At 54.8% G+C, this 19,501-nt stretch overlaps 3 protein-coding genes across 3 annotated transcripts; 2 read left to right on the top strand and 1 right to left on the bottom strand.

Moving 5' to 3' along the window:
- Positions 1–5,405: 5,405 nt before the first annotated feature.
- On the top strand, positions 5,406–11,468 carry FOSL1 (FOS like 1, AP-1 transcription factor subunit). Its single transcript, XM_032358926.1, has 4 exons — positions 5,406–5,969; positions 7,940–8,137; positions 9,870–9,977; positions 10,392–11,468. The coding sequence occupies exons 1-4, from the start codon at positions 5,880–5,882 to the stop codon at positions 10,809–10,811; spliced, it is 816 nt and encodes a 271-aa protein (XP_032214817.1). The 5' UTR covers positions 5,406–5,879; the 3' UTR covers positions 10,812–11,468.
- Positions 11,469–12,059: 591 nt separating this feature from the next.
- Positions 12,060–13,089, bottom strand: CCDC85B (coiled-coil domain containing 85B). The gene has a single exon (XM_032358927.1). The coding sequence runs from the start codon at positions 12,916–12,918 to the stop codon at positions 12,310–12,312; it is 609 nt and encodes a 202-aa protein (XP_032214818.1). The 5' UTR covers positions 12,919–13,089; the 3' UTR covers positions 12,060–12,309.
- A 2,067-nt stretch (positions 13,090–15,156) lies between these two features.
- On the top strand, positions 15,157–19,415 carry FIBP (FGF1 intracellular binding protein). Its single transcript, XM_032358705.1, has 10 exons — positions 15,157–15,339; positions 15,530–15,728; positions 15,917–16,043; positions 17,126–17,226; positions 17,683–17,816; positions 18,149–18,257; positions 18,334–18,397; positions 18,663–18,749; positions 18,837–18,934; positions 19,250–19,415. Exons 1-10 carry the CDS (start codon positions 15,255–15,257, stop codon positions 19,317–19,319), a joined length of 1,074 nt encoding a protein of 357 aa, XP_032214596.1. The 5' UTR covers positions 15,157–15,254; the 3' UTR covers positions 19,320–19,415.
- Positions 19,416–19,501: the final 86 nt, after the last annotated feature.

The following is a 19,501-nucleotide window of genomic DNA, read 5'->3' as shown; positions in this document are numbered from 1 at the left end:
AGGGAAAGAAATGTCGAAGTGAACTAAGATGTCACCTCCAGGTGGGGGGAGGCTAGAACTCTTACCCACTGCTGGTGGCAGGTAAAATGGTCCAACCACTCTGGAAGGACTGTTGGAGAAAATCAAAGGCAAATGTCCATGTACCCTGTGACGCAATAATTCCACCCCTGGGCACTTATCCTGGAGAACAGAGTGTGATCGGCCACCAAAGGACACATCCATTTATATGAAGAACAGGCAAAAGTCATCGATGATGCTAGAAGTCAGAAGAGCGGTACCCATGGGTGGGGAGTGGAGACTGAGGGGGATGGGGTGGGCACAAGGAGCTTGGAAGCTGCTAGAAATGTCCTCTATCGTAATGAGGGCAGTAGCTGCATGGGGTTACATGCATGAGCTGAACATATTGGATAAGCACACTTCACTAGATGTGTATCAAACCTCATTTCAGCCAGGAACCTAAATATAAGAACAGAATTATAAAACAATTAGAAGAAAACATAGGGGTAGATGTTCAAATTTGGCAGTGGATTCATAGCTCTGACCCTGGAAGAATGAGCAACAAAAGAAAAAACAATTGGATTTCATAAAAAATTTAAAAACTTTTGTGCAGGAGCACCTGGGTGGCTCAGTGAGTTAAAGCCTCTGCCTTCAGCTCAGGTCATGGTCTCAGGGTCCTGGGATCGAGCCCCGCATCAGGCTCCCTGCTCATCAGGGAGCCTGCTTCCTCCTCTCTCCCTGCCTGCCTCTCTGCCTACTTGTGATCTCTGTCTATCAAATAAATAAATAAAATCTTTATTTTTTTTTAAAGATTTTATTTATTTATTTCACAGAGAGAAATCACAAGTAGATGGAGAGGCAGGCAGAGAGAGAGAGAGAGAGAGAGGGAAGCAGGCTCCCTGCTGAGCAGAGAGCCCGATGCGGGACTCGATCCCAGGACCCTGAGATCGTGACCTGAGCCGAAGGCAGCGGCTTAACCCACTGAGCCACCCAGGCGCCCTAAATAAAATCTTTAAAAAGAAAAACTTTTGTGCATTAAAAGACATTATGAAAAATGTGAAAAGACAACCTACAGACTGGGAGAAAATAGCTACAGATAATATTTTTGGTAAGGGTTTGCTAGCCAGAATAGAGGAAGAACTTTTATAATGCAACAACCACACACACACACACACACACACACACACACACAAAACCCCACCAACTAGGGGTGTCTGGCTGGCTCAGTCTGTAGAACATGGGATTCTTCATCTCGGGGTTATGAGTTTGAGCCCCACATTGGGCATGGAGCCAACTTAAAAAAAATAGAAATGGACAAAGGATTCGAATAGACATTTGTTCCTAAAATATATATAAATAGCAAAAAAGCACATGAAAAAATATTCATCATTAAGGGACATGATCTGTTATTAAGGAAATGCAAATTAAAACACAAGATACCAGGGGTGCCTGGGTGGCTCATTTAGCTTCTGCCTTTGGCTCAGGTCATGATCCTTGTCCTGGGATCGGGCACTGCATCAGGCTCTCTGCTCAGTGGGGAGCCTGCTTCCCTCTCTCACTCTGCCTGCCTCTCTGCCTTCTTGTGATCTCTGTTTGTTAAATAAATAAATAAAATCTTAAAAAAAAAAAAAACCAAGATACCATGTCACACCCTCTAGGATGTCTTTCATTTCAAAAATGGAAATAATAAATGTTGGCAAGGATGTGGGCAAATTAGAAGCTTCTTATACCCGCCAGTATGAATGTAAAATGATCCAACCACTTTGTAAAACAGTCTGGCAGTTTTTCACAAGGTGAAACAGAGAATTACCATATGAGCCAGCAGTTCTACTCTTAGGTACATTCCCAAGATCAATGAGACATCTGTCCACACAAAAACTTGTACACAAATGTCTATAGCACCATTAGTCATAATATCCAAAAAGGAGAAACATTCAAATATCCATCAACTTATGAATAAATAAATAGTGGTATATCCATACAATAGAATATTATTCAGCAATAAAAAAAGAACAGAGTATTGACACATACTACAACATAAATGAGCCTGGAAAACACTATGCTAAGTGAAAGAAACCAGATGCAGAAGGTCACATATTGTATGATTCCATTTATATGAGATGTACAAAATAGGCAAATCCACAGAGACAGAAAGAGGATTTGTGGTTCCCAGTTGGGGATTGGGAGTGATTTTTTTTTTAAGATTTCATTTATTTATTTATTTATTTATTTAACGAAGAAGGAGATCACAAGGAAGCAGAGAGGTAGGCAGAGAGAGAGAGAAGGGGAGGCAGGCTCCTCACTGAGCAGAGAGCCGGATGCAGGGTTCGATCCCAGTCCTTGAGACCATGACCTGAGCTGAAGGCAGAGGCTCAACCCACTGAGCCACCCAGACACCCTGGGACTGATTTCTTTAGTGGGATGGGATGATTTTCGGAATAATAAAGAAGTTTTGAACACTAGGGAGAAGTGGTGGTTGCACAACACTGTGAGTGCACAGAATTCTATTGAAGTCTACGCTCAAAATGGTTAATTGTATGTTATGTAAATTTCAACCCTGTTTATAAAATAAATAAACTTCGCTTTAAAAAGTGAATGGAGGGGCGCCTGGGTGGCTCAGTTGGTTAAGCAGCTGCCCTCAGCTCAGGTCATGATCCCAGGGTCCTGGGATCGCGTCCCACATTGGGCTCCCTGCTTAGAGAGGAGCCCGTTTCTCCCTCTCCCTCTATCCCCCTCCCTGCTTGTTTTTTCTCTCTCTCTTTGAAATAAATAAAACCTTGAAGAAAAAAAGTGAATGGAGGGGTGCCTGGGTGACAGTAGGTTAAGTGTCCGACTCTTGATTTCAGTTCAGGTCATGATCTCAGGGTCCTGGGATTGAGCCTGAGCCGGGCTCCGTGCTCAGTGGGAAGTCCGCTGGAGGATTTCTCTCTCTCTCCCTCTGCCCCACCCCCACAATCTCTCTTCCTCCCCCTCAAATAAATAAACACATCTTTAAAAAAATAATAAGTGAGTGGAAAATGAAACACATAAACATCCCCTCCTACAGCCTGGGGGCACTGACAGAGCTTGCTGGGTGCCAAGCACACTCACCCATTACCTCCTTTTCCTCCCTGCAACCCCAAGAGATGGGCATTCTCTGGGGCTCAGAGAAGGAGGTGACTGAGCCAGGCTCACACAGGGTGCCAGGGGTCAGTGCCCTGGTGTCTCAGACCTCCGGGCCCCCAGACTCCTGCAATCACAGTGGCCCCTTGGGAATCACGCCTGGCCTCCCTGGGTGGGAGCTGGTGAGGTCAGGGGCCAGGAACGTTACTGCAGCCACGAAGCAGGAGTTCATGACTGAGGAGCTTGGAATGTGCTGCCTCTGAAAGGACCTCCTTGTGGCTCCACCAACGGTTAGAGCAAGAAGGGACTTTCAGAAAACCATGTAATCACACACACACACACACACACACACACACACACACTGATTTGAGATCGGAGGCCTTGCTCTGTCCCTGCCCCCAGGATGCTGGGCAAGTGGGACAGGGTGGTGTTTCTGGATCAGGTGGGTGTATGCCATCAGGGCTGATCTGCATCAGTCCTCACATGTGCCACCACCTGGCCACCTTTGTCACCTTGACCCATCCAACCTGGGCTCAGCCAAAGAGTTCAAACATCAGTTAGTGTGTGTGTGTGTGCTGCGTGATTGCCTTAGCCTGTGATCAGAACCCCAAGGGCTCCCGCTTCTGGAACTTTGTATTAACACGTGTATTTGTTTTTGCTCTTCGCCAAGTTCTTACTATATGCAGGGCTAAACATGTGATATTATTTTATTTCTATTCTTGAACAACCCTGAGATGTAGTCATCATTATGTTTCCATTTTACAGAGGCTCTGAGAGATGGTGTGTCTCATCGAGGTCATATAGCTGGTGAGCAGCCAAACCAGAATTCAAACTCCAGAACCTGGAACTGTCTGATTCCAGCAGGCATGTTCTTTTCCACGGATCACACTGGCTCAAATCTCTCTCTCTCTCTCTCTCTCTCTCTCCCTCTGTCTCTCTCACCTCTATATTTCTCAGCCTGGTAAACCGCTGTTAGCTTCTTTTCTTTTTAGAGAAAGACAAGCCTCGAGTAGAACAAGGGTAAGGGAGAGGCACCGAGCTGGGAACCACCTTCTGAGTGCACAGCACGTTACAGCTTACAAAGCACTTTCACATTTATGATCTCATTTGATCCTATAGCAACCCCATGAGGTCAGCAGGAGGCTCAATTATTCCCACTGGGACTGGGACTCAAAGGGAAGGTGACCCACCCAGGGTCATAGAGACAGAAAATGGTAGCTCTGGGACTGGAATCCCAGGGCCAAGCTGGCTTTGTATCTCTGCAGTCAAATGCTCTACCGCTGAGCTATACCACCTGGCTTTGTGTCTCTGAGCCCTGAGTGCACCCACAGACCCCTGGCCTCAGTCCCCAAGGAAGGGAAGCCCAGGACCCTGTTTTTCCCCAAACTCTTTCTTCCTTGATGACAAAACTGGAGCTGGCCAAACGGAGGTAGCTATGGAAAGCAGAAGAGCCCAGCTCTCTCTCTGTAGTTGTGGGACACTGGCAGCCCCTTACTCCCGCTGGGCCTTAGTTCTCCCGTCTGTAGAATGGGAAGAAGCCCAGAAGCTTTGGGGTGGTCCTCTCAGCACTGACATTCTGCACTGGTAAAAAAAAGCGTGTGGGAGGACTTGGAGAAATCTTGCCTGAGCGTGGGAGCTCCCACAGCCCTGATTTGGCAACCTGCTTCAGCCCCTCGCTTTGTGACATTAGGCACTTCTTCTCAACATACCTCAGCCTTATTTCCCCCATCTGTAAAATGGGGAGGACCATGGTACCGACTCCCCACGGTGTTGGCTTTAGTTGTTGAAATTTGGCACATCTCCAAATAAGGCTGGTGACCACAGAGCCCCAAGGAGCGGTGACAGTATTTAAAGAAGATGGCATTTAACAGAGCATAGGACAAATGCGTCCCATGGCCGACTCCGCAGTCTCTTAACCGCTTATGGAGGCTCTGAATCAAAACTTGTTATAACTTCTGAAATTATCCCAGGAGTAGCACAATCGAGTCACCTTGTATTTGTGGGTAGTTCAAACCATTAACTTGTCCGTCGTAAACGTTTAAAATAGACCACCCTTCGGTAACCCTGGTTTATCATTTACCCACTTTTTAGTATACCTGAACCTTAAAACAATGCCAGCAGGTGTGAAGCCTTGGACGGCAGTTAAGTACGACGTAAGCACCCCGTAAATAAAATAATAACCAGCACAATCACATTTATAATCCACTTTACTGTTTGCAGACCCCTTTCTCATTCATCATTCCAACCTCCCACCCGCCACAAGGTGTGAGTCTTTCGTGCCCTCTGACGAATGCCAACACTAAGGCCGGATCCAGCGATGAGTGGGCTCCGCGCCTGCGCATGGGAAGGCCGGTCCAAAGCCTGGGCTCGCGGGCGGGGTGCGGCGCCCAGGCGCTTACAGGTGCGTAAATCCGCGGGGGAATCCTCGGCTCCACCTGGGCGCGGCGAGGAAATTGCACCATGTATGGGCAACTACGTCAGAAGGGGCTGACCCGCCGCTGTCCTGGGGGACTCCAGGTCCGTCCCTTTCCCCACGACAAGGCGGTCACTGGACTGTAGGAGGCGTAGACAAATTCAGTGCGGATTGGCAAAAGGCGGAGCGTCTGGGGAGGTGGAGCCCTGAGGTGTCCAGCGCCGTTGAAAATCGCCCGCTCCCCCCTCCCAATCGAAGTGGTTCAGCCCGAGAACTTTTCATTCATAAAAAGAAAAGACTCCGCGAGGAGCAAGTGAGTCAGAACCGAAGCCGGCGACGCGGACCCCACGAAGCAGCCAGCCAGGGCATGTTCCGAGACTTCGGGGAACCCGGACCGAGCTCCGGGGCCGGCGGTGCGTACGGCGGCCCGGCGCAGCCCCCCACTTCAGGCCAGCAGGTGAGAGGGACCCGACGCCTGGGGTTCCCGGGTGGACAGCGCCTGGGACACTGCGGTCGACTCCGCACACTCTGGGACCGGGGCCGCGAACAGGAGTGGGGACTGAATCTGGGCCGTGGCCGTGGCCGCGGATTCTCCCGCGTCTAGAGGCACGTTCCCCCCACAGCCCAGGGGAACGCGCGCGGCAGGCGCGACAAAGATCTGCGAACGTCCCCTCTGTCTTGCCCCCTTTTCCTTCGCTGTCTACTGTCTATCTGTCCTGTTGTCTCTGTTACCTTCTTTCTTTCCTCCCGTCCACGACTGATTTCTTCGTCCTGTCCGCGTCAGAAAGGCGCCCCTTAGTCCGGGATTAGTTCCAGCTCGGACAGGAGCAGAGAGAGGGTCTGATCCATCGCGGACTAAATCCCCCGGGATCCGGAGTCTGAGCTGACGCCGATAAGTCCCCACACAGGAGGGGGGCGACATCCAGCGGCAGGCTACCTCCGACAGACCGGGAATCCTCGACACTGTCTGTGACCGTCTCTGTGCCCGTTTGTCTGTCTGTACCCTGTCGCCAAGTCCCCGTTCCTCTCTCGGAGCAGTGGAGCCTGCTGGGCTCCGGGAGACTGGTTCTCCGCCTCTAATTTACAGGCTGGGGCCGGAGGAGGCTGCGAGATGACGGGAAGTGCGCGGGGTGTTGCAGCGGGCAGCTCCCGCGTCTCCCGACTGTCGGCACCAAACGGCGCCCCGCTGCAGGCTGGGGGGACTTGGGTGGCTGCAGGTGCCCACTTCCTGTCGAGGGGCAGCGCGCACGTGTCGTTAGGGGAGGGAAGGAGCGGCGTCCGTTCCGCCGAGTCACAGCGGCCGAGTCACGGTGGCTGACTCACCCGGGGCGCCCCTCCCTTCCTGGCCCGCAGCAGCCCGGGGCCCGACTACTCGGGAGCGGGAGATGCCGCGGGCAGTGCCTCAGTCCCGGAACTGGGGTCACCGGGCCACTGGGCCCGCAGCGCTAGGCAGGGGACACCGCTGTCTGGACTTGCCTGGGCTTGTGGCGAGCTTCCCGAAGGCCTGGGCGCCAAGGCCCAGCCCCAAGTCCTCCCCAAAACTGAATCCCCATCTCAACCCTTTTCTCAGATTTCTGGCTGAAGGAAAATCTTGGCAGGTAATACACGGAACGCTTACAGTGCAGCCCGCATGGTTCGGGGAGGTTTCATTGAATCTAAGAATTCACTGAGTTGAGAGCCCACCATTATTCTGTGCCAGTAAATTTTTCTAAAGCTGCCAAGTGAAATGTGATTTCAGAGCTACTAAAGGGCATCTCTTCGCATCAATGAGATGCCATAATCCTCACCTACAACCATATTAAAAACCAGGATGGAGGTTAAATAGCTTGCCCCGAGTCACGGCCAGTAAGGGGCTGAGCTAAGAGTTAACTGGGACAGCCCCAGCCCAGGCCAGTGGCTCTTGCCCACCACAGCCCCATGCACTGGGCACCGGCCACTTCCCAGGCCCTGTCACGCCCATTCTCTCGCCCACCCAGCCTTGGAGATAGGAGCCAGAATTCTCCTCTTTGTACAGATGGGATTCAGGCAGAATACAGGAGTACGCCTGGGCCCAAACTCCACTTCCCACTTACTGGCTATGTGTCTGTGGACAACTGTCTTCCTGTCTGAAAATGAAGACACTGTTGTGCAAATTAGATGAGTCAGTAATTTGTCAAGTGGTTGGGATGGTGCCTGGAATCCATACTTTATAAGTATTGGTTCTGATAGGGGAATGAAAGCACAGCGAGGTTATGAGACTTGCCCGAAGTCACACAGCTCGTAAGCAGAGACTGGTTACCAAGTCAGTCTCTCTGTCAGGCTGTGCTCTTTCCGGTCTCTCAGAACCAACAGCTGCACTGAGGGTGGACGGCGGTGTGGTTTCTGCCCAGCAGCGGCACCTCACTCTACACAGACCTCATCCCTGGCTTTCCGTGTCCCATCCCTCAGAAGTTCCACCTCGTGCCAAGTGTCCATGCTGTGAGTGGCAGCCAGGAGCTGCAGTGGATGGTGCAGCCTCACTTCCTTGGACCCAGCAGCTACCCCAGGCCTCTGGCCTACCCCCCGTACAGCCCCCCGCAGCCCCGGCCAGGAGTCATCCGGGCCCTAGGGCCACCTCCAGGGGTGCGACGCCGGCCCTGTGAACAGGTACGTAGCAGAGGCATTGCGCTGGTGCAGATGCCCACAGTGGTGCTGAGGGACAGAGGACAAGTTCTCGGCCGAAGGCACATGGGCTTAGAAAGGGGGGAGGTGGGGAGGTAAGGCCACTGGTGACTCGTGGTCAAGGCAGAAAGTAATAGGAGCCCCTGGGGTGATCCAGAGGGCAAAGAGGTCACTTCTAGATCAGGGAAAGCTTTCTGGAGCCTAGAAGGATGGGTAGGATTTGCATAGATAGAGATGAAGGAAAAGACATTCCGGGTAGAGAGGTTGGCAGAGCAAGAACAGGGATGAAGATGAGAATGTAAGGTGCACGCGTGGAGCAACAGATGGAGAAGTGGGTGGACGGGAGAGGGTCTCTACCCGCTGACATGGACGGTGATGGTGAGCACATGCCGTCGACGGAGCTGGGGAGAGAACAGAAAGAGGAGGGTTCCCTGCAGCTACTCTCTGGGTCTAAGTCTCTCTGTCCCATTTAATCTTTGCAAAAAGCCTCTGGGGAATGCACTCTGGTTTTCTCCATTTTACAGCTGGGAAATGAAGGCACACAGAGGTCGTCACTTGTCCAGATCATGCAAGTAGTGAGCAATGAGACAGGTCTTTCCAATTCGAAAGTGAGATCTTAACCATCAAGCCACTGTCTCATCCAGAGCTAACAGGCTCGAAGCAGAGTGAGCTGGGGACTCTTGGCTCCCCAACCAAGGCTCCTGCCTTCACAGTGCTAAAAAAATAAAATAAAATACAGTTCCTTGCCAAAATAAATAAGAGATAGAGGGTCTTTAAGGGAGCGGCTCCTCCTTCATTTTGGTACATGAGACTGTAGTGGAGTGAGGCTTGCACATTAAGGAGCTTGACCTGAGTTCAGGATCTTGCAAAGATGTGCAGTTAAGACAGACCTTTTTGACCAACTGGAGAAGAGGGCCATGCTGTGAGCCCAAGGCAGGCTCCTGGACTTCTTCAGCCCTGTGCTTATGGGGCTCTTAGTTTCTGGGACTCCTAGACTGGGGCTGTGAGCTCTAAGTGGGGTTCTTTTGGGGGAGGTGGTCTCCATCAGCTGCCCTCTCAATGTGGAACAGAGTGAGTGGGTTTTAATTTCTGCTCTGGGACCATAAACGAGTTATTCATCCTCTCCAGGCTTCAGTTCCTTACATGGGAAGTTTGGTTAAGAATCTGTGTAAAGCTCTTCACTGACATGTAGTAGGTTCCTAATAAAAGACATCTTACTCAGCGGCAACACTCACCAACCTCTCCTAGTGCTCACAGCCTCTGGGGAAGAGGACACTTGGTTATCAAGAGACTGAAAAGAATGAGGGTCCTTTGAAAAAGAGCGGCTGGGCCCCAGGGGCTCAGAGTAAGAAAGGCCACTTCTGGGTGGGAAATGAGAGAGAAACCTTCTTGGAAGAGTGGGGGTATCTCAGTTGAGTCCTGAGAGATGGAGAGGGGTAAAGGTTTGTGGAGTGTGTGGGTGTTGGGGGGGCATTCTGAGAGTAATCAGACGAGGCAAAAAGCTGGGTGCGAGGAGGAAATCTGATTAATTCAATCTCACTAAAGCGCGAGTACGGGGAACCTGTCCCGGTGCTGTGTGGTCCCTGAAGCGCGGTGGGAGAGGGGGGCTGCACTGCCATACCGTCGCCCAGGGTCCTAGCCCTGGGCCACCCCACAAGGCGAGTGCCGGGCGACCAGTGGCCCAGGGTCTACCTCACTACTCCCTCTACCCATCCAGATCAGCCCGGAGGAGGAGGAGCGCCGTCGAGTGAGGCGCGAGCGCAATAAGCTGGCGGCGGCCAAGTGCAGGAACCGGAGGAAGGAACTGACCGACTTCCTGCAGGCGGTGAGCACCGGCCGGCGCGGAGGGTGTCCAGGCCCCGGTCTACCGAAGCTCAGAGGGGCGTGGCTCCCCAGAGCCTGAGGGGTCCCAGAGGGCACCAGGATATGAAGGCCCCTTCCCCCAGCCTCCCGTCGGAGCACTCCTTCGCAGAAAACGATGAGGGAAAAGCGATTAAAAATTAGTTACAGCCCATCTCACTCCCATCAGAGGGAGAGGAGGGTTAAAGCTTCGGCAGACAACCTCCTTCTAAGATGCTCCCGGGCCTGATGGGAGCCGAGCCCATTTTTCTCCCAAGGGCTCATGGGAGTTGTAGTCCAGGCTCACTGGAGACCCACCCCCTCCCCCAATTACCACCACCTCCCGAGGCTACGCCATATTCAGCCCTTATCTTCTAACTCCACTCCTAACCCTCCGCAGGAGACCGATAAACTGGAGGACGAGAAGTCCGGTCTGCAGCGAGAGATTGAGGAGCTGCAGAAGCAGAAGGAGCGCCTGGAGCTGGTGCTCGAAGCCCACCGCCCTATCTGCAAAATTCCGGAAGGGGCCACGGAGTGCGACACTGGCGGCGCGGGCGGTACCGGCGGCACCAGCAGCCCCCCAGCACCTTCCCGCCCTGTACCTTGTATCTCTCTTTCCTCGGGGCCCGTGCTTGAACCCGAAGCATTGCATACCCCCACGCTCATGACCACACCCTCCCTGACTCCTTTCACCCCTAGTCCGGTCTTCACCTACCCCAGCACCCCTGAGCCCTGCGCCTCAGCCCATCGCAGGAGTAGCAGCAGCAGCGGGGACCCATCCTCTGACCCTCTGGGCTCCCCCACCCTCCTTGCCTTATGAGGCACCCCAGCCCCCTACCGGCGGGTGCCACTCTAGCCAATGTCTCCCCACCCACTGGTCCAGCTGGTCTGGACTGTATCCCATGCCCATCCCAGCAGGCTCTTCTCCATCCCTCCAGATGACACTGGGCATATTCCGCGTCCTCGGAGAGTCAGCTTGGGGCCACCAAAGCTACCCACTGTTTTTCCAGAGCTGGCTTCTCTAGCAGAATTTGCACTAAATCAGAAACAAAATATTTCCCATTTGTGCGAGGGAACTCCTGGCAACCAAAAAGGACTTTGTAGAGCCCTCGAGGTCCTCTAGAGCCCCCAAGCCCTTCCAGACAACACCTACAGTCTTCATCGCCCTCCTTCCTCTAGTCCACCCAATCCTGCTCTTGACAGGTGATACTCTACCAGCCTAGAACACTACAGAACTCACCCAGCCCCACACTGCCAGCAGCATCAAGTGATCGAACCAGGGCATTCTGCTGGCCCCTCCTGAATGGCAGGAGAGTGCCAGAGTCTTCTGTGATGAGCCAACCTGCAGCCCCCCAGCTCGGAGAAGACTTCAGCTCCAGGGAATCCAAGCTTCCACAAGGAAGGCAGCTGCTATTTATTTTCCTACATAGAGTATTTTTATACAAACCTACCAAAATGGAATAAAAGGCTTGAAGTTCTGGCCTGGTCTCATTGAACCCAGAGGAATCAGAAGCCCTAGGCTCCAGTCTCACCTTTACGGACTTACTGCACGAGTTTGGACAAATTATTTGATATTTGATATTTCTGGACCTAAGTTGTCTTATCTGACGAATGAGATTACATCTGCGCTGCCTCATCTCCAGGACTGAGGGGAGAAAGAGAGTGCTGTTGGGCGCCAAGCCAAAAGGATTATCTTCTTCCTCCTGATGGAGGCCCACAGCGCTCCTGCGCGGACCATAGGAGGGCGCTGTTACGCCCCTTCCAGCCTCGGGGGAGGCTGCAGACTGGGTTCTAGGCCCCCAACACCTGCTTCCTGCCCCATTGTCTTGGACAGGAAGGAGCCGGGAAGGGAGCTGGAGCCACTTCAGGGGCCGGATCACGGCCTGTCCCGAGGCCTAATGGGGGGAGCCAGGGGCTTACCACGGTCCCACATCCCGCCCCAGGCTTGAGGTCTTGGGGTAGTCAGCCGCCTTAGTTCTGCAGCCCCTCCAGATGGCAATGGTACCCTGTCTCAACGTCCCCGCCCTCGTTCCCACCCCGGCGAGTCCCAAACAGACGCTGCCCAGGCCACGGGCTCTGCTTCCGTTCCAGTTTATTAGCCCCCACCCCGCCCCCAGCAAGTCCCTCCGCTCCAGCCTCCAGTTCCCCTGCTGCCCCACCAGCGAAAGCGAGGGGCCCTCCTTAGTGCCAGAGTTTCCAAATCCATGCCAGCGGCCCCTCGTACGCAGGCGGCACGGCGTCCAGGTCCCGAGGTCCACCGCAGTCCCGGCGCTTGGGAAGCAGTCTGGTCGGGCGTCGACGTGAAGGAAGCTGAGCGCTCAGTCATCTGGGGAGCAGGCGAGGGGCAACTGGTCGGGACTGCCCACGCTGCCGGTGCTGGAGCTTCCATCGCCCAGGTCGCGGGGCCCGCAGGGAGGCAAGGCGAGCTCGGGTGTCGGCCCGGCGCCTGAGCCCCCAGCGCCGCCGGGGCCGCCTCGGGGGCCCCACTCCTCGCCGAGAGCCAGGCAGAGCTCCTTAAGCGCCAGGTTCTCCCGCAGCAGCTCCTCCTGGCGGCCCTCCAGCTCGGCCAGCTTCTGCCAACAACCGCCCAAGTCCTCGCGCACAGCTCGGGATGCTTGGGTCCCGAAGAGCTGCCACTGGCGTGCGGCGCGCCGCCCGCGCTGGCGCTCGGAGTCCAGGAAGCAGCAGAGGTCGCGCAGCTCACGGTTCTCGGCCTGTAAGCGCCGGTTGAGCTGCTTGAGCTCGCGGATCTCGCCCAGGTGACCCTGGAGCTGCCGATTCACCTCCTGCATGAGGCGGCCGCGCTGCACCAGAGCCGCCAGACGCGCCGCCTCCTCCCGCCGCAGGCGCCGCACCAGCTCTTCCTTGCCCAGCGCCGCCATCTCCTCGTCCGTCAGCTCCTCCAGGCCGCCCGCCTCGGCCTCCATGGCTGCTCAGGCCTCTGGAGCATCGCCTGCCCGCCGCCGCGGCCCAGGAGCCCACGTCGAGCTCTGCGCTCTCGCGGTTGAGCTCCGGCTCCGCGGGCGGCAGGCAGCGCCTGTGTAGCGTAGGCTGCAGCAGCCGCCCGGGGGTGGGCACGCGGCGGGGCGCGCGCCGGGGCGGGGCCGTGTGACGTTAAGGAAGGACAGCCAATCCACGGAAGGCTCCCCGGAAAGGGGCGGGATTTAAGCGCACAATACAGAGAAAGGGAGCTCCCCTTCCCCGCCCATTCCAGACCGCGGAGTTACAGACCCTCCTGCGCCGCGGGTCTGAGCGCCACTACCCTCCGCGAACCCCAAACTAGGCGCTTGGTACTTTCCAGTTCAAACTGCCTCGAGCTCTCGCCTAGGCCTCTCAGCTCCTGAGAACCAAGACTCCGACGTCGGCCACAGACTCATGCCCACTCCCCGACGGAACCCAGACGGTTCTCGTTACCAACTTTCCTAACTTAGTTCATACTGGAGATTCTCGGCTCAATGAACATCGCTCCCAGCCTTTCGGAACTCTGAGCCCAAACGTGCCTGACTCATCATCAGCCTACACGCTGTTGGAACGTTTCCTGCCCTGGGGGGAGGTGCATATAGGGATTCATTTATTCAATAAACTTTTATTGTGTGCAAAGCCCAGACAGAAATAAACTTGACTAAGATTCTGATTCTGTCCTCAAGGGGTCGTAATTTATTTTTTTTAAGATTTTATTTATTTATTTATTTATTTGAGAAAGGGTGAGAGACAAAGAGAGCATGAGCAGGGGAGGGGGAAAGGGAGACAGAGAAGCAGACTCCCCGCTAAGCAGGGAGCCTGATCCAGGACTCAATCCCAGGACCTCTGGGATCATGACCTAAGCCGAAGGCAGAGGTTTAACCGACTGAGCCACCCAGGCCCAAATGGGGTCATAATTTAGTGGGGGAAACAGGCTGTGTAAAACCAGAAGTAAATGGGGAATAGGCATAGTCTGAGGGAGCTCCACCCCCCAAAAAAGGTTTCCCCAAAGGGGTGGTAATCCGAGGGGCCCCGAAAGACATATAGGGCATTGCCAAATAAAGAGAAAGCTAGTTCAGGGAGCAGGAATAGCATGGTGAAAGATGCTGGGGGCCTAGCTGCTTTAGGGACGTTGAAAGTAGCTGGATGTTTTCGAAAGGTAGCTGTGTGGAGAAAATGCTAAAGGGAGGGAGAGAAGCTAAAAAGGTAGTTGGCTGGAGCGTTGCCACAGGCCAGTAGGATTTTAAGCAGAGGAGTACCATTTTAAAACGTGCATTAAAAAAATTATTCAGGCTGCTCTGTGTGGGATGGATCATGGGGAAGAGATGTAGGCAGAGAGATAAGTAAGAACACTGTGTCAATGGGCAAGGTAGAGCTCTGCAGGAGGACTGGGCTGGGACAGTGCCAGTAGGGGTGGAGAGGACAAAACATCCTAGAAATATTCAGGAGGCAAATCAGCAGAACTGAACGTGAAGAATGAGGACTCCGGGAGAAAGTCCAGGGTTCTGGTCTGAGAACCGGGTGAATGTTGGGACTGTCACTGAGATAGGAACGCAGGAAAGAAACAGATTGGAAAGAGGGCTGTCTAGCTTTTGAGGGGCCTGTAGGGTAGACAGCGTAGAAAGAGGAGCATCTAGGCAGTCCTCCTGACGTGGACTCCAGCCAGAGCTCTGAGCTGCAGAGTAAGAGAGGTCATTATTAGTGCGGGGAGGGTGGGGGGAGGAGTTAGGGAGTGAGGGAGTTAAAACCATGGGAGCAGGTGCCCTACGCCCAGATGAGGTTCTCAGCCGCAGAATGGAGTGAGGGGCTCCCAGCAAGGGCCCTTGGAGATTAAGTCAAACATATTTTTTGCAGAGAAAAGATTTAGGATAGAGACCTGTGAAACCCCTACATTTAAGATACACATCAAAGTAGGGATGAGAAAGTAGGAGAAAAGCCAGAAGGAAGTGTGAGGGAAGGTTGCCGGCGCAGGGGAGACTGTCCGTCAGCCCCGACTCCCGAAGTCTTCCTGCAGACTGGGCCAGGATGGAAGTGAGGGTTGGTAGGACTACCCGGCCGAGAGGGTGGGTGGGGGGGCGGGAACAAGGAGCCTGGGATTGCCCCTCCCGCTAGGAGGAGGGGCTACTCCTCTTCGCCTATTCTGCCCCTACCCTCTCTGTCCCGGAAGTGGTCCTTCTCTGGCTCCGGGTGCCCGGAGCCGAATATCGGCGCTCCCGGAAGTAGCCTGCAGGCGGCGCGCCCGGCCCGGGCCGTGCTCGCTCCGAACGGGGCGCTGCCGGTGCGCCCGGGTCCGGGCGTCGCCATGACCAGCGAGCTGGACATCTTCGTGGGGAACACGACCCTCATCGACGAGGACGTGTATCGCCTCTGGCTGGATGGTTACTCGGGTGTGTGGGGGGCCGTCTGCGGGGCGGGTCAGGAGGAGCGGTTGTTTGGGATGGGAGAGGGGGCGGGGCCAGGACTCGGGTCGTTTGGGGAAGTGGGCAGGGGTGAGGGATGTTTAGGAGTCGGACTTGGGATCCCCCGAGGGCCTGGGGGTTCGCGGAGCGGGGCTTAAAGCTAGCGCCCACTCCCCAGTGAGCGACGCGGTGGCCCTGAGGGTGCGCTCGGGAATCCTGGAGCAGACGGGCGCCACGGCAGCGGTGCTGCAGAGCGACACCATGGACCATTACCGTACTTTCCACATGCTCGAGCGCCTGCTGCACGCACCGCCTAAGCTATTGCACCAGCTCATCTTCCAGATCCCGCCCTCCCGACAGGCGCTGCTCATCGAGAGGTGGGACGCCAATCTGTCTGACCATATACCCATTTTGCAGGGCGAAACCGAGGCCCGGGTGTGGATGGGACGTAATTACACACAGTCTGAGAAAGTTGTGACTGGGAGGGGCCAAACCTAGGTCCTGCCGGAACCCCCCCGTTTCCCTCCTATGTAGAAAGTCAGTGGTGTCCTCTGCCTCCACGCAGGTACTATGCTTTTGACGAGGCCTTTGTGCGGGAGGTCCTGGGCAAGAAGCTGTCCAAGGGCACCAAGAAAGACCTGGACGACATCAGCACCAAAACAGGCATCACCCTCAAGAGCTGCCGGAGACAAGTGGGCACTGCATCCCTGTCCCCCAACACAGCATCCCATGTCTTCACTCCAACCCTTTGGTCGTTGCCCCAGCTCCATTCTCCTTTCCCACGTCTGACTGTGGCAGGGGCTTCGTACCCAGTCTCTTGTCCCTTGTTTTGCTCTTCCAAAGCATCTCCTACTCCCTGGCGGGAGCTGCTCTTTCAGAAGTTCAGATCCGACCACAGCTTTCCCCTCCTCGTAAACTTTAATTGGCTTTCCCACTCCATCTTGGATAGTAGCCACACCTCTTGGCCTTGACCTTCATGCTCTTCTGTATTCTGGTCTCTTGCCGGCCTTCTCAGCTTATATTTCTCCAGCCCCTGGCTTTCTTTTTGTTCCTGCCACTCCGCCCTGGAGGGTATACTATTCTTCGTCTCATCTGCCCCCTTGAAATACAAAGCAGAGGGTCAGATTGGACGTTCTCCACAAGGCTTTTTGGTGGCCCAGAAGGCAGAAGCAACCTTTGTGGGCCTTTACTATTTTTTCTCTCTGTGTTTTGTGTACTCCTTATGTATAGCTTAGCATTTGCTCTTTTTTTTTTTTTTTTACTTCCTGGATCTTAGCCAGGAGGGTCAGTTCCAGCATGAGCTCATGAAGGGCTGGAAAGCATGATATAAAATAAGAGGAATTCAGAGGTAAGAGTGAGTAAACATTTATCCAGGGCAAGATGCTTGAATCGATAACAGGTATTAGCAGTTAATAGTTTACTTAAGAATACCACATGCTCGGGCGCCTGGGTGGCTCAGGTTAAAGCCTCTGCCTTCGGCTCAGGTCATGATCCGGGGGTCTTGTGATTGAGTCCCGCATCGGGCTCTCTCTCTGCTCGGGAGGGAGCCTGCTTCCCTTCCTCTCTCTCTGCCTGCCTCTCTGCCTACTTGTGATCTCTGTCTGTCAAATGGATAAATAAAATCTTTAAAAAAAAAAAAAAAGAATACTACGTACTAAGTCAGCATCTGTTGACTGGTTAGATGCGTAGGTGAGGGAGGGATGTTCAGTAATCGCTTTATCAGATGACCTGCCTCTGACCAGTCCTCCCTCCCTCCTCCCTAACTGCCCTGCAGTTTGACAACTTTAAACGAGTCTTCAAGGTGGTGGAGGAGATGCGGGGCTCCCTGGTGGACAACATTCAGCAACACTTCCTCCTGTCTGACCGGTTGGCCAGGTGAGGGGCCGGCCAAGAAGCCAGCCATCTCCCCCTTCCTGCTCGCTCCTTCCTTGGGCCACGAGGCAGGTCCACCTTCCCCACCCCCACCCACTTGACCCCCTGGCTGTACTGGGCAGTGGCTCTCCTATTCCCGGTCTGTGCTTTGGATCAGACCGGCTCTTTACCAGGGGGCTGTCGCATGTAAAGCCTGTGGTGTAGCCCCTGGGGCTTAGGAAGGGCTCAGTAAATGGTAACTGTTATCCTTAGGTCTCCCCCACCCTTAGGAGACCTGGGATGTAACCTTCTCTGTACACATACAGGGAGGCCCAGAGAGAAGTGGCTTGAAGCACGTCGCATAGTGAGCTGGGACAGAGACAGGCCAGAAATCAGATGCCCCGGCCAATGTCACCGGTGCGAGCTGCTCCTGAAAAAGGAATTTGAAACCCTGACAGGCCCACTCTCCCATCTTTGCAGGGACTACGCGGCCATCGTCTTCTTTGCCAACAACCGCTTCGAGACAGGGAAGAAAAAACTGCAGTATCTGAGCTTTGGCGACTTTGCCTACTGTGCTGAGCTCATGATCCAGAACTGGACCCTCGGAGCCGTCGGTGAGGCCCCCACTCACCCAGCTGCCCGGACACCTCCCCACCTTCCCAGGGCCTGCGTCCCCACCAGCAGTTTCTCCTGCAGGCCCCGGTTTCCAGCAACCTTTCCTCTTCCATGCAGCCATTGCTACTCCTAGTCCCGTGTCCCCCCTGCACAGCTCATCTGCAGACAGAGTGCTCGCCACTGATTTGTGGCCTGGGGCAAGTGACTCCGCCCTTCTGACACTTCCTTTTCTGTCTCATGGGGGTGTGCTGAGTGGGCAGGCGTGGAAGGCTTGGGACATCACTGGAGACGTTTTTACCCCTACCCCAATTCCCTTGCTGGCCTTCCCCAGACTCCCAGGTGGATGACATGGACGTGGATCTAGACAAGGAGTTTCTCCAGGACTTGAAGGAGCTCAAAATGCTTGTGGCTGACAAGGACCTTCTGGACCTACACAAGAGGTGACCCTGGAGGGTCCTCGGGCTGGGGCGCGAGTGGGGGCCCAGGCATCTCCAGACTTACCCTGTCTCCCTGCAGCCTGGTGTGTACTGCCCTTCGGGGAAAGCTTGGTGTATTCTCTGAGATGGAAGCCAACTTCAAGGTCTGTGGCCCAATCCGGCCTCTGTCCCTTGGACATCTTCAGCCTCACTGCACTGTCCCCAGCTCTGCTCATGCTGGAGATTGACCGGCGGGTAGCCCTGCTCCTCCCCCTACCCACCTTGGGCAGCGGGGAACAAACTGGGGGAGTTGTTGGCTTGAGGGAGGGAGGGAGATTTGGGGAGGGCCCTGCCCCCTCCTCCAGCCTCTGGGCTCAGCCTCCAGCCTCTGGGACAGAAGGCAGAACTTCCAGGCTATCTGCCCCACAGAATCTGTCCCGGGGACTGGTGAATGTGGCTGCCAAGCTGACCCACAATAAGGATGTCCGAGACCTGTTTGTGGACCTCGTGGAGAAGGTGAGCTGTCCTGCCTGCTGCCCTCTGATCCCCAGCCTGGCCTGTCCCTGGACTGTACTGATACTAGATTTTTCCTTGGGCCCACAGTTCGTGGAACCCTGCCGTTCTGACCACTGGCCACTGAGTGATGTGCGGCTCTTCTTGAATCAGTATTCGGCGTCCGTCCACTCCCTGGATGGCTTCCGGTGAGAGAGCCCAGGCTTCCTTTCCAGCTTGGCTTTGCTGTAGCCAGCCTCTTGCCAGGACCTAGCCATCCTACAGACTCAGGGTTCTGTCTTTTGGAAGTCTCTGTGTGGACTACCCCACTTAGAGATTGGGACCTGACCTTGGTCAGGGTCCTGAACCTCTCCACACCTGTTTCCCCCGTAGAATGGGAGGATGATGATAATGAGCGTAAAAACAGTGTGAGGAGGGAGGGAGTGCTTAGGTGTATGAAGCTCTTGGAGCAGCATCCGTGGTGGCGACTCAGGTGATGGCCACTGTCACTGTTCACGTTGCAGGCACCAGGCCCTCTGGGACCGCTACATGGGCACCCTCCGTGGCTGCCTCCTGCGCCTCTATCATGACTGAGGTTCCCTCCCACCGCCCTGCCCGAACTGACAATAAAGCTGCCACGACTTTGGAGGAGCCTGTGCACAGGAGTGTGCCTGGGCGCACGCGCACCTGTCTCTGAGCATCCCGGTGACTGTGCATAGGGATGCTTGGGGACGGGGGGCCCCACAGAGCCTAAGATGTGTCAGAGTGTGGGGTGT

Source organism: Mustela erminea, chromosome 9 (assembly GCF_009829155.1).
Source record: "Mustela erminea isolate mMusErm1 chromosome 9, mMusErm1.Pri, whole genome shotgun sequence".
Lineage (NCBI taxonomy): Eukaryota > Metazoa > Chordata > Mammalia > Carnivora > Mustelidae > Mustela > Mustela erminea.
This window is presented reverse-complemented; position numbering and strand designations above follow the sequence as displayed.

Coding starts and splice junctions, on each gene's coding strand:
- FOSL1 (XM_032358926.1), top strand. CDS start 5,880: ATGTTCCGAGACTTCGGGGAACCCGGACCGAGCTCCGGGGCCGGCGGT. Junction 5,970..7,939: donor CCCCCACTTCAGGCCAGCAG/GTGAGAGGGACC, acceptor CCCATCCCTCAG/AAGTTCCACCTCGTGCCAAG. Junction 9,978..10,391: donor TGACCGACTTCCTGCAGGCG/GTGAGCACCGGC, acceptor AACCCTCCGCAG/GAGACCGATAAACTGGAGGA.
- FIBP (XM_032358705.1), top strand. CDS start 15,255: ATGACCAGCGAGCTGGACATCTTCGTGGGGAACACGACCCTCATCGAC. Junction 15,340..15,529: donor CTGGCTGGATGGTTACTCGG/GTGTGTGGGGGG, acceptor CCCACTCCCCAG/TGAGCGACGCGGTGGCCCTG. Junction 18,750..18,836: donor TTGTGGACCTCGTGGAGAAG/GTGAGCTGTCCT, acceptor TTGGGCCCACAG/TTCGTGGAACCCTGCCGTTC.
- CCDC85B (XM_032358927.1), bottom strand. CDS start 12,918: ATGGAGGCCGAGGCGGGCGGCCTGGAGGAGCTGACGGACGAGGAGATG.